Below are 13,074 nucleotides of genomic sequence, written 5' to 3'. Positions count from 1 at the left end.
CTTCTCTTTGTTAAATTAAATAGACTGAGCTCCTCAAGCGTATCACTATAAGCCATATTTTGTAATCTTTTAATAATTCTTGTGGTTCTTCTCTGAACCCTCCCCAGTTTATCAGCATCCGATTTGAAATGTGAACACCAGAATTGGGATATAATATTCCAGCAGTGGTCACACTAGTGCCAAATACAGAAGTAAAATAACTGACGCTGTCAATTAATCGCAGTTAATTCAAGTGGTTAACTCAAAACAAATTAACTCAAAATTAATAGTGATTAATTGCCGTTTTAATCGCACTCTCAAACAATAATAGAATACCAATTTAAATTTATTCTAAATATTTTTGGATCTTTTTCTACATTATCAAATATATTGATTTTAGTTACAACACAGAATACAAAGTGTACAGTGGTCACTTTATCTTCTTTTTATTACAAATATTTGCAATGCAAAAAAAATAAAAGAAATAATATTTTTCAATTCACCTCATACAAGTACTTTAGTGCAATTTCTTTATTGTGAAAGTGCAACTTATAAATGTAGATCTTTTTTGTGTGTTACATAACTGCGCTAAAAAGCAAAACAATATAAAACTTTAGCGCCTATATGTGCACTCAGTCCTACTTCTTGTTGAGCTAATTGCTAAGACAAATAAGTTTGTTTACATTTATGGGAGATAATACTGCCTGCTTCTTATTTACAATGTCACCTGAAAGTGAGAACAGGCATTCACAGGGCACTTTTTAGCCGGCGTTGCAAGCTATTTACGTGCCAGATATGCTAAATATTCCCAAGCCCCTTCATGCTTCGGCCACCATTTCAGAGGACATGCTTCCATGCTGATGACGCTCGTTAAAAATAATGTGTTAATTAAATTTGTGACTGAACTACTTGGGGGAGAATTGTATGTCTCCTGCTCTGTGTTTTTGTCCACATTCTGCCATACATTTCATGTTATGGCAGTCTTGAATGACGATTCAGCACGTTGTTCGATTTAAGAAAACTTTCATTGCAGATTTGAAAGAATGTGAGATTTCTAAAGATAAATATAGTACTCGGCCCAAGGTTTAAGAATCTATAATGCCTTCCAAAATGTGAGAGGGATGAGGTGTGGAACATGCTGTCAGAAGTGTTAAGAGCAACACTCAGATGCAGAAACTACAGAACCTGAACCACCAAAAAAGTAAATCAACTTTCTGTTGGTGGCATCTGACTCAGATGATGAAAATGAATGTGCATCAGTCTGCACTTCTTTGGATCGTTATCAGGCAGAACCTGTCATCAGCATGGAAGCATGTCCTCTAGAATGCTGGTCGAAGCATGAAGAGGCGGACAAATGTTTAGCATATCTGGCAGGTAAATATGTTGCAATGCCGGCTACAACAGTGCCATATGAATACTTGTTCTCACTTTCAGATGACATTGCAAATAAGAAGTGGGCAGCATTTATCTCCCGTAAATGTAAACAAACTTGTTTGTCTTAGCGATTGGCTGAACAAGAAGTAGGACTGAGTGGACTTGTAGGCGCTAAAGTTTTATATTGTTTTGTTTTTGAGCGCAGTTATGTAACAAAAAATAATTTTACATTTGTAAGTTGCAGTTTCACAATAAAGAGATTGTAGTACAGTACTTGTATGAGGTGAATTGAAAAATACTATTTCTTTTGTGTATCTTTTTTACAGCGCAAATATTTGTAATAAAAAATATATAGTGAGCATTGTACATTTTGTATTCTGTGTGGTCATTGAAATCAATATATCTGAAAATGTAGAAAACATCCAAAATATTTGTAATAAATAGTATCTACTGTTAGAGTGCGATTAAAACTGCAATGAATCACAATTCATTTTTTTAATCCTTTGACAACCCTAAAAATAACCTTTCTACTCATACTCAAGATCCCCCTGTTTACGCATCCAAGGATCAAATTAGCCTTTTTGGCCACAGTGGTGCAGTGAGAGCTCAGATTCAGGTGATTATCTACCATGATCCACAAATCTTTTTCAGAGCCTTCCCTGAAGGCAGCTGGGAAGCTGAAAAATTCTGTTTTAAGTTCTCCTGAAACAATTTTCCTTAAAATCCCTTTCCTTGAAAATGTTCACATTTTTGATATTCCTCCCTGCTCCAGAATTAAACTTTTTTTGTTAAAATGCAAAAAATTTTGCAGAAAGGGTTTATTTCATGCTTGTCAGCCAGCTCTGTGCAATTCTTGATTGTTCATTGTTACCTATCTTAACATGCTTATGTGCCTGGACCTAGAGAAAGAGGGGTTAACTCCTTCACACCCAGTGGGTATGAATACAAAGCGAATAGGTTAATTGAGTCATAGATATTGTTAATAAAAATATCAGTACTGTTCCTACATTCTCCATGTCAGATGTTGTGCTGCGTGCATGCGTTCTTTCTGCGTGCTGCAGCGACTCTGGCCAGATAGCCTATACAGCAGGCTCCAACCGAACTGCCCAATAAGACCACAAGGCCTGTTTTAATAGTGAAGGAAATCGGTCAGGTTTATTGCTGACAAAGAATGGCCTTGGTTTCCCAGATCAATGTCAGCTTAGTAAGTTGCAGGACTTTCCACTACCCCGTAGGCTGGACGAAGGGTTAAAACGAGGTATCCCAACATTTATAGACTGAGACAAACAATCAGGGATAAACAACTTATGTATCACATTACATGTTTCATGACATGTTTGTTACCTCCCCTGGTACTTTCCTCCTGATTAGACAAAGCATCTCTATTAGAATCGTAGAAGATTAGGGTTGGAAGAGACCTCAGGAGATCATCTAGTCCAATCCCCTGCTCAAAGCAGAACCAACTCCAACTAAATCATCCCAGCCAGGACTTTGTCAAGCTGGGCCTTATAAACCGCTAAGGATGGAGATTCCACCACTTCCCTAGGTAACCCATTCCAGGGCTTCCCCACCTTCCTAGTGAAATAGTTTTTCCTAATATCCAACCTAGACCTCCCCCATTGCAACTTGAGACCATTGCTCCTTGTTCTGTCATCTGCGACTGCTGAGAACAGCCAAGATCCATCCTCTTTGGAACCCCCCTTCCGGTAGTTGAAGGCTGCTATCAAATCTCCCCCTCACTCTTCTCTTTTGCACACTAAATAAGCCCAGTTCCCTCAGCCTCTCCTCATGTGCCCCAGCCTCCTAATAATTTTCGTTGCCCTCCGCTGGACTCTCTTCCAATTTGTCCACATCCTTTCTGTAGTGGGAGCCCAAAACTGGACACAATACTCCAGATGTAGCCTCACCAGTGCCGAATAGAGGGGAATAATCACTTCCCTCGATCTTCTGGCAATGCTCCTACTAATGCAGCCCAATATGCCATTAGCCTTCTTGGCAACAAGGGCACACAGTTGACTCATATCCAACTTCTCATCCACTGTAATCCCAGGTCCTTTTCTGCAGAACTGCTGCTTAGCCAGTCGGTCCCCAGCCTGTAGCAGTGCATGGGATTCTTCCATTCTAAGTGCAGGACTCTGCGCTTGTCCTTGTTGAACCTCATCTGATTTCTTTTGGCCCAGTCCTCCGATTTGTCTAGGTCACTCTGGACCCTATCCCTACCCTCCAGCATATCTACCTCTCCCCCAGCTTAGTGTCGTCCGCGAACTTGCTGAGGGTGCAATCCATCCCATCATCCAGATCATTAATGAAGATGTTTAACAAAATTGGCCCCAGGGCTGACCCCTGGGGCACTCTACTTGATACCAGTTGCCAACTAGACATTGAGCCGTTGATCACTACCCATTGAGCCTGACAATCTAGCTAGCTTTCTATCCACCTTATAGTCCATTCATCCAATCCATACTTCTTTAACTTGCTGGCAAGAATACTGTGGGAGACCGTATCAAAAGCTTTGCTAAAGTCAAGGTATATCACGTCCACCGCTTTTCCCATATTCACAGAGCCAGTTATCTCATCCTAGAAGGCAATCAGGTTGGTCAGGCATGACTTGCCCTTGGTGAATCCATGTTGACTGTTCCTGATCACCTTCCTCTCCTCCAAGTCATAGAATCATATCAGGGTTGGAAGGGTCCTCAGGAGGTCATCTAGTCCAACCCCCTGCTCAAAGCAGGACCAATCGCCAACTAAATCATCCCAGCCAGGGCTTTGTCAAGCCTGATCTTAAAAAAGAGCTTCAAAATGGATTCCTTGAGGACCTGCTCCATGATTTTTCCAGGGACTGAGGTGAGGCTGACCGGTCTGTAGTTCCCCGGATTCTCCTTCTTCCCTTTTTTAAAACTGGGTACTATATTTGCCTTTTTCCAATCATCCGGGACCTCCCCCCATCGCCACAAGTTTTCAAAGATAATGGCCAATGGCTCTGCCAATTAATCACTTTTGTTAAACTATCTTATCGTGTGCGAGGTTGGGGCGTTCTTGTGCTGGCCTGCTGGAATGTGTTTACATATTCAGTATGTTTTAGCAATGCTAGCAGTACTGGTGCTGAGTTCATGTTCTGCACGCTGACTTGCAGGCAAGCATCTCCTTTTGACAGGGCCTGATCATTCCTCATAGCATAATTTTTGCTGACTTTGGTTCAGGCCTCAGGCCTTTCACCAGGCCCATGCTTCAGGCTCTCTCTTTCTACTACACTCCACACATCCCAAATTCACCTGTCTTGCCTTCAGCATATTAGGCTTTGAGATTTTTAGTACATTGGAAAAATATATTGTATAGGAATGTGGGGAGAGAACCTGGAGGATATATAATAAATGAAGTGCATTCATGTTCAGTTTTATATTGTATCTTTGAAAGAAGTAATATAAAATGGGTGTTCCTGGTAAACAAGTAGAAATAGATTGCATAACTAAAAAAAATACTTTTGTGGTGGAAAGCATAATACATTTTTCAGTAAACTTATATTTACTCTAAGGTTTTACTTTATTTTGTTCTTCTTATAGATATTTTCTCCCAAATGTCAGATTCCAATGGATTGATGATATTTACAAAGTTTGATCAGTTTTTGAGAGAAGTTTTAAAACTTCCAACAGCTGTATTTGAAGGGCCTTCTTTTGGATACACAGAACATTCTGTACGGACATGTTTCCCACAACAAGTAAGAGTTAACAAAATGTGATTGTATATTGCATGTTGAAATAGTGCAGCCTTCTAAAATCCAGTGGCTTCTTCTGTTATGGTTTGTATGTACATTCTTTTTAAGATTGTGTGTCGTGTACACCAAAAAATTTTAAGAGGGTTTGAGTAAATGATAGCAGAGTGCTAGCTTCGCTGTAGTTAAGGTTGAAATCAGATTTCTGTTTAAAGCTTAGCAGTAAATGCTCTAAAATCATCATGGTTACTTGGGTTGCTTTTAAATTTGATGCATCTCTCGGGGGAGTGGGGTTCGGTTACTGATCCAAAATTGGGGCCATTTGAACAATGGGTTCACCTTCGAGTATTGGTCCTATAGATGCACATGTTCCTTTGATCAGAGACTTTTAGTAGCCCTGCCCATTCAGTTTGTGCATGCACCCTATCTATCCTTGTGCCCCTCATAGCAAGGGTACATAGGACAGTGTTGGGTGAACAGCCCTCAGTTCCTTTCTCAGTAGAAGGGCTGGACTCCAGTACAGCGTTTCAAACAGCAGGGGCACAGGGTATGTAGTGTAGCAGGCATCAGTCAGGTGCGAGCCTAGATGGGAGAGGGGCCGGAGTGCAAGCTGACGCAGATTTTTATTTCTGAAGAGTCAGTGTGCAGGTGCCAGAGCAGTGGTCCAGACTGCTCCAGCAGTGCTATCCCCCTGGCCAAAAGACAGGCAACTGGCATCTCCATAGGGAGGTATACCCCCATAGTTTGAGAACCTCTGTGTCAGACCTATTGTTTTAGGCTGTATTTATCTCCATGGGGTGTTCTCATTCAGTTGAGACAATCACACTGAGATGAATGGGCTGCTTCACACCTCTCAGAGCCTGTTATGCTTTCAGGATTGTTGGGGATCTGGATATGGTAAGGCAGTTACTGATGATTAATTTCATGCTGTATTACAGAGGAAGACCAACTCTTCCGCAATTAAGATTGAGAAATATTTCTATTTAAAGGATGATTTTTCTAAATTCCAATACCTGTATGGGTCTGAGATTGTCTTGAAATTTGCTGTGCTTTATGAGAGTGGGAGTTAGGATTAGTGAGCCAAATTTGGGGTTATTTGAGCAAGAGATTTCTGAGATACAGACCCTTGGGGGGGAAAAAGCTTATGAAAATTCAGCGTCTACTAGTGTTTTTATTTTTTGTTTCACACCAGGCTTCTAAAATGCTAATGGCTTAATGGGATGGGAAGGGCAGGGTGAGCTGGAGGCGGTGGTGGGAGGGCTGTATGTTGTGGGGAATAGTTGGGAGATGGGGTGAGGAGAGAGAAACACCAGTCTTCTTTTGAATGCTTTAAGTTACTGTAACTACCCATGTAATAAAACTGTCAAGTTTTTGGGACATAGACTATGTCTGAGATTTCTCTCACCAACTCTATTAGCAACTAAACACTGCAGATATTTCAAGGCACAACCATTATCCTCTTCCCACTGCAAAAAAGAGTACAGGGGGCAGGAGGGCACTTTGGAATCACAGAGCAATGGAGTGGCTTAGAGGAGCGGACAGTAGACTGGGACTTAGAAAACCTGGGCTCTATTCTCAGCTCTGCCACTGGAGTGCTGGGTCACTTTGGCCAAGTCACTTCACCTCTGTGTGCCTCAGTTTCCCTATCCGTAAGGGAGAATAACGATATTTCCCTTCTTGAGATCTGCTGATGAAAAGTGCAATGTAAAAACTAGTTATTGTCAAATACCTATTCTCAGGAGCATCTGAACTACACATACATGATAATTACAACTGCCTCAATGACCCCTAATGTCTACCAACAACTTTTTTTTCTGTTAGAAACACTAGGAAATTAAATGGCAAAAACTTTGTTAATGCAGTTTTAAGGTTGCCTAGATACAGCTTGTGCCTTTCCAGAATGTCAATTTCAGCAAAACTGAAACCTGTGAAAACCAGGAAATACAGAATTAAGATACACACCCACGCAACCTAACTATGCCCTCTTTGAGTGGTGCCCATAACAGCGCATACTCTCTCTGCCTTTGCCCTGTATTGAACAAGAGCTCCTTAAACTCTCACACTTAGCTTACTCCACAGAAAGAATAGTGTATCTACTACATTTTACAACTCCTTCAACCTTCTTATGACCCCTTCACCCTTCCGCACACAGTACCATCAAACACTCTACTTTCACTTACCCTTCCTTAAACAAACAACCCACACTCATCTCCCACCTAACTGCTGACAATCCCCATGGCAGGAAAATCCCTGTGCCCTGTCAGTGACACAGCTTATACAACACAGTGATGAAATGAGGCATACCGGATCTCCCAAAGCACACATGCAGTTCTTTCATTTGATACACACACACACACAGAGGGTCAGGGAGAGCTCATCCCTTGACTCCTAGGCTACAGCCCTCCCCAGAGATCATAATCACAGCTCTACTTATTCCTTCACCATTCAATAAAGCTACAGCTAACACAGTGAAGGCAGCTGGAGTGTACGCAGGTGATTCCCAGTGGCTATTGCCAGCTCCAGGGAGGCAGAGGTAAGGTTACATAGCTGTGTACCTTAACTCTGTATTTCCTGGTTTACATAAATTTGAGTTTTGCTGAAATTGACATTCTGGAAGGACAAGAGCTACCACGGGGCAACCTTAATTCTGCGCTAATTAAGTTTTTTACCATTTAATAAAAATAATGGGCACTGTCTTTACTGAGGCAAAAAGGGGACTTGGCACAATTCTAGTGCCAGATTAAATTCACTGCTTCAGAAAGAAGGCTTACGCATAGTTTGATCAAAGACATTTTTGTGATAAGAGTGTGACACTTTTGGGGGGTGTGCGAGTCACCTACTTACTCCCCTGCCTCCAGCGTGAGGGAGTTTCTTGTGGTAGCTGGATGTCAAGTCCCTGCTCCTGCCAGCCCTTCAGCCACTCAAGCACACTCCCCAAGGCTCTATCAGCCCGTACTTTGCCTTGCAGGTTAAAAATAGGGGCACCCCAACTCCAGAGCCACTCCAAAGCATTCCCTGTAGCATCCGGTCCCTGTCGCTGGACATTCACAGTAATTACCAGGTTCACTACTCCCAAGGGAATAGGGTACACATGCGCACACACCCACCCACCCACCTTGTTTGATTCAACTAAGCATCAGCTCCAATATAACAACACAGAACTGTAATCTATAGTAAAATCAAATGGAAGTTTATTAACTAAGGGAAACACTAAAAGATAGTGAGCACAGGTAATAAGAATAACAGGTAACATATATAACAAAAGTATAACACACTTAACTTTAACATGCATAGGAAAGATAGGAAGTATGGCAAGAGACCACCCTCGCTTAACCAGGAGATCTTCAATGATCTAAAAATCAAAAAAGAGTCCTACAGAAAGTGGAAACTCGGTCAGATTACAAAGGATGAATATAAACAACACAAGTATGTAGGGACAAAATTAGAGAGGCCAAGGCACAAAACTAGATCAAACTAGCTAGAGACATAAAGGGTTACAAGAGAACATTCTACAAATACATTAGAAGCAAGAGGAAGACCAAGGATGGGGTAGGACCGTTACTTAATGAAGGGGGAAAAACAGTAACAGAAAATGTGGAAATGGCAGAGGTGCTTTATGACTTCTTTCTTTTGGTTTTCACCAAGAAGTTTGGCGGTGATTGGACATCTAACAAAATGAATACCAGTGAAAATACGGTAGGATCAGAAGAGGCTAAAATAGGAAAAGAACAAGTTAAAAATTACTTGGATAAATTAGATGTCTTCAAGTCACCAGGGCCTGATGAAATGCATCCTAGAATACTCAAGGAGCTCACTGAGGAGATATCTGAGCCATTAACGATTATCTTTGAAAAGTCAAGGAAGACGGGAGAGATTCCAGAAGACTGGAAAAGGGCAAATGTAGTGCCCATCTATAAAAAGGGAGACAAGGACAACCCAGGGAATTACAGACCAGTCAACTTAACTTCTGTACCCAAAGATAATGGAGCAAATAATTAAGCAACCAATTTGCAAATACCTAGAAGATAATGTGATAAGTAGCAGTCAGCATGGATTTGTCAAGAACGAATCATGTCAAACCAACCTGATAGCTTTCTTTGACAGGGTAACAAGACTTGTGGATGGGGGGCGAGGGGGAAGCGGTAGATGTGGTATATCTTGACTTTCGTAAAGCTTTTGATACTGTCTCACATGACCTTCTCATAAACAAACTAGGGAAATGGAACCTAGATGGAGCTACTATAAGGTGGGTGCAAAACTGGTTGGAAAACCGTTCCCAGAAAGTAGTTATCAGTGATTCACAATCATGCTGGAAGGACATGATGAGTGGGGTCCCGCAGGGATCAGTTCTGAGTCTGGTTCTGTTCAATATATTCATCAATGATTTAGATAATGGCATAGAGAGTACACTTATGAAGTTTGCGGACGATACCAAGCTGGGAGGGGTTGCAAGTGCTTTGGAGATTAGGATTAAAATTCAAAATGCTCTGGACAAACTGGAGAAATTGTCTGAAGTAAATAGGGTGAAATTCAAACCAGTTGCACACATACCAAATGGGAAATGACTACCTATGAAGGAGTACTGCAGAAAAGGATCTGGGGGTCATAGTGGACCACAAGCTAAATATGAGTGAATGGTGTAACATTGTTGCAAAAAAGCGAATATCGTTCTGGGATGTATTAGTAGGAGTGTTGTAAGCAAGACACAAGGGTTTGGGGTGTAGGAGTTGGCTCTGGCCTGGGTCTGAGGGGTATAGGGTGCAGGAAGGGGCTGGGACAGGGGGTTGGTGTGTGGGATGCAGGATGCTCTACTCTGTGCTGATTAGGCCTCAGCTGGAGTATTGTGTCCAGTTCTGGGCGCCACATTTCAGGAAAGATGGGGACAAATCTGAGAGAGTCCAGAGAAGAGTGACAAAAATGATTCAAGGTCTAGAAAACATGAGCTATGAGGGAAGATTGAAAAAACTGGGTTTTTTTAGTCTGGAGAAGAGAAGACTGAGAGGGGACATAACAGTTTTTAAGTACGTAAAAGGTTGTTACAAGGAGAAGGGAGAAAAATTGTTTTTCTTAGCCTCTGAGAATAGGACAAGAAGCAATGGGTTTAAATTGCCGAAAGGGAGGTTTAGGTTGGACATTAGGAAAATCTTCCTACCTATCAGAGTGGTTAAGCACTGGAATAAATTGCCGAGGGAGGTTGTGGAATCTCCATCATTGGAGATTTTTAAGAGCAGGCTAGACAAACACCTGTCAGGAATGGTTTAGATCAGCCCAGTTTCTCGGTCTGCACTGCTTCCCGCAGCTCCCATTGATCGGGAACAGCGAACTGCAGCCAGTGGGAGCTGCGGGGCTCCATGACTGTGGACGCTCCAGATAAACAAACCAGCCCAGCCCGCCAGCAGCTTTACCCTGACGGGCTGGGTGCCAAAGGTTGCCAACCCCTGGTCTAGATAATACTTAGTCCTGCTATGAGATGACCTAGATGACCTCTCAAAGTCCCTTCCTGTCCTATGATTCTATGCTAATCTTATCTAAACCAATTTCTCATGTAATCCCTTTCTTGCAGCATTTCAACCAAGGTTGGTTGAGTTCTGTTTTCATGGGTATAACCACACTACCTGGTTACCTGGGCAAGTGCAGGATAAAACAGGCGTCCTTTTGCTTTTCTCTTATAACCAAAAGTCTGTTGTTTTTGTCCCCAGAGTCAGGTTGACGGCCTGTGTTTTCCTTCCTGGAATGTCTGTTTGTTTAATGTCTTCCCAGTTGACCTGTTTTTCCTGGTAACTTTCACATGTAAATGGGGCCTCCTTTGGTTTGGCTTTGCAATGTCTGATTTATATATGAACTGAGGTTGGTGACTCCAGTTCCTTTGTCTGGCAAAACCAGCTTGCCAACCATGCCTGGGCACAGATTCTAAAACACATTTGCAGCACATACATACAGTTTCTTAAATAATACCCACGCAAAAGTCATACAGTGATTGAGGGAGGACCAATATGATGTAACTGTCCTTAGATACCTCATTTGACCCTTTTGGAGTAAATACTATGAAAGTAGTATGCCTTTCCTCCACTGGTGATGTCTGGGCCTGGCTCACTGGGTTCTTGTCCCCCTCTTACAGGCAGGACCCAGGGAAGCCTCATCTACCAAGAAGTGCTGAGGTTCTGTATCAACTATAGACTTGCTGAGTAATCTGTATCAACTATAGACTTGGATTCTCAATCACCTGGCATACTTGGCCAACAGAGGGGTTGGCTTTCCTTTACAGGGGAATTACTACTAGCTAGAGATATTGATTCTTCTTTGAGTGCTGTCCCTGTGGGTGCTCCACTTCACTTCAGATGATGGTGCATCCCGGCGCCGTTGATTGGAGATTTTCGATAACAGTGCCTGGTTGGGCTGCACGTGTGTAGCAGCTGTCTCGTGATCATTGGAGTCTCGGTCAGCGCGCTCATGGCCCGAACTCCTCAGTTCCTTCTCAACTGTCCTCGGCTGAAGACAGAGCTCAGAACAGTATGACATCTTCTCCTCTTCGTATAGTTAAACAGATAGAAATACTTGTTAGATATATTCTCTTCCAGTTTAGTATAGTTAATTAGATAGTTGTTAGTAGTTTTAAAAAACATATATTTTAGTTTTGTCTCCCTCAGGTACATGAACTTTCAATATTCATGCCAGGCTCCCCTGGTTTTAAGAGATGCGACTCCTGCCACAAGGTGATGCCAAGGTCCGACAGACCTTCTCTGTGCATGAGTTGCCTTGGTGAAGCACACATATCATCTAAGTGCACTCACTGCAGCAACTTGAAGGCAAGAGTCCGTCATGACTAAGATCTCCTCCTTAAGATGATCCTTATGGAGAAGTCACTCCACCCAGGATTTGACAAGGATGACCAAAAGTCCTCCACCAAGTGCTCACTCACACAGTCTGAACCAGCAAAGAGCACGGCTCCATCCTCTCTTGAGAAGAGGAAGAGAGCCTTGAGTTCTCCGCAGAGGGAGTCACACAAAAAGAAGTGGTCCCCTGCAAGATCTCTACCATCGGTGCTGACAGCCCCGAGCGTGAGTACATATGACTCTCCTGGCACCTCTGGCACCAGCTATGCCGCGCAGCCGAAAGCCAAGGAGTCGAGACATAGATCCAGCCATGTTTCCTCCATGGCACCTACCACAACGGCACCGGCAACCGAGACGGCACCGGTCACGCAGCTGCCTCTGGTGCTGATGAAGTCGATGCACAAGTCAAATGGACATCTGTCTACCATAATACCACCCTCAGCACCACTACCATTGGCACCACAGCAATTCCTAACCTGGAAGGACATTACTGTGGCATCAGTTCCACAATCTCCTCTCCTTGGTTACTGTTCCAATGGTTAATTAGACTCACCATTACAAATTTATGCCTCATTTGTCTCGCTTCAACTTCCAGCCATTGGATTGTGTTATTGTGACAATGTGAACTGCTGAATAGCTGTCTCTCTTCATTTCTCCTTTCTGGGATGCCTTTTACACTGCTGTACTGATGAACAGCCACTCCTGGCCTGTTAACATACAACCTCCAGCATGGAACGTGCTCCCAGCTACACAGTATTGAGTGCTACTAGCTAGCCATTTATAAATTACGCTGCAGAAGAACAGAAGCAGATTCTCGAGTCCCAGACGTCCCCCCAAGAAATGTGCATCTTGTATTGCCCAGCACACTACTGGACAAAACAAGCTCATATAAAGTCTGTTGTTTCATCAATGGAAAATGATATGCACCATCTTTGTAATCCCAAATGGAATCTCCCAGACATTTTAATCCAAACACACTGTTTAAGATAAAACAAGTTTATTAACTACAGAAAGATAAATTTTAAGTGACTACAAGTAATGAAGCATAAAGTCAGAATTGGTTACCAAGGAAATAAAAAGATAAAACACCAGCTAAATGCCTAAGTCAGTGGTTTTCAAAGTGGGGTACACGTACCCATAGGGGTACGCAAGCTCTGATCAGGGGGTATGCAAGAAAAA

At 42.6% G+C, this 13,074-nt stretch overlaps 1 protein-coding gene across 41 annotated transcripts in view; it reads left to right on the top strand.

The window, feature by feature from the left end:
• The window catches only part of DTNB (dystrobrevin beta), a 361,644-nt gene that overhangs the window by 82,911 nt on the left and 265,659 nt on the right, over positions 1-13,074 (top strand). For all 41 annotated transcript variants that reach the window (XR_005224528.2, XR_005224527.2, XR_005224524.2 and 38 more), the window contains one exon: positions 4,914-5,068. Coding sequence is in view for 35 of the 41 variants with exons in the window: in XM_043541997.1 (XP_043397932.1) it covers positions 4,914-5,068 (155 nt within the window). In the remaining 6 variants the exon portion in view is untranslated. The remainder of the gene's footprint in view (positions 1-4,913; positions 5,069-13,074) is intronic.

This window comes from Chelonia mydas, chromosome 3 (genome assembly GCF_015237465.2).
Source record: "Chelonia mydas isolate rCheMyd1 chromosome 3, rCheMyd1.pri.v2, whole genome shotgun sequence".
Taxonomy (NCBI): domain Eukaryota; kingdom Metazoa; phylum Chordata; order Testudines; family Cheloniidae; genus Chelonia; species Chelonia mydas.
Note: the sequence above shows the minus strand (reverse complement) of the source record. Positions and strands in the feature narration are given on the sequence as shown.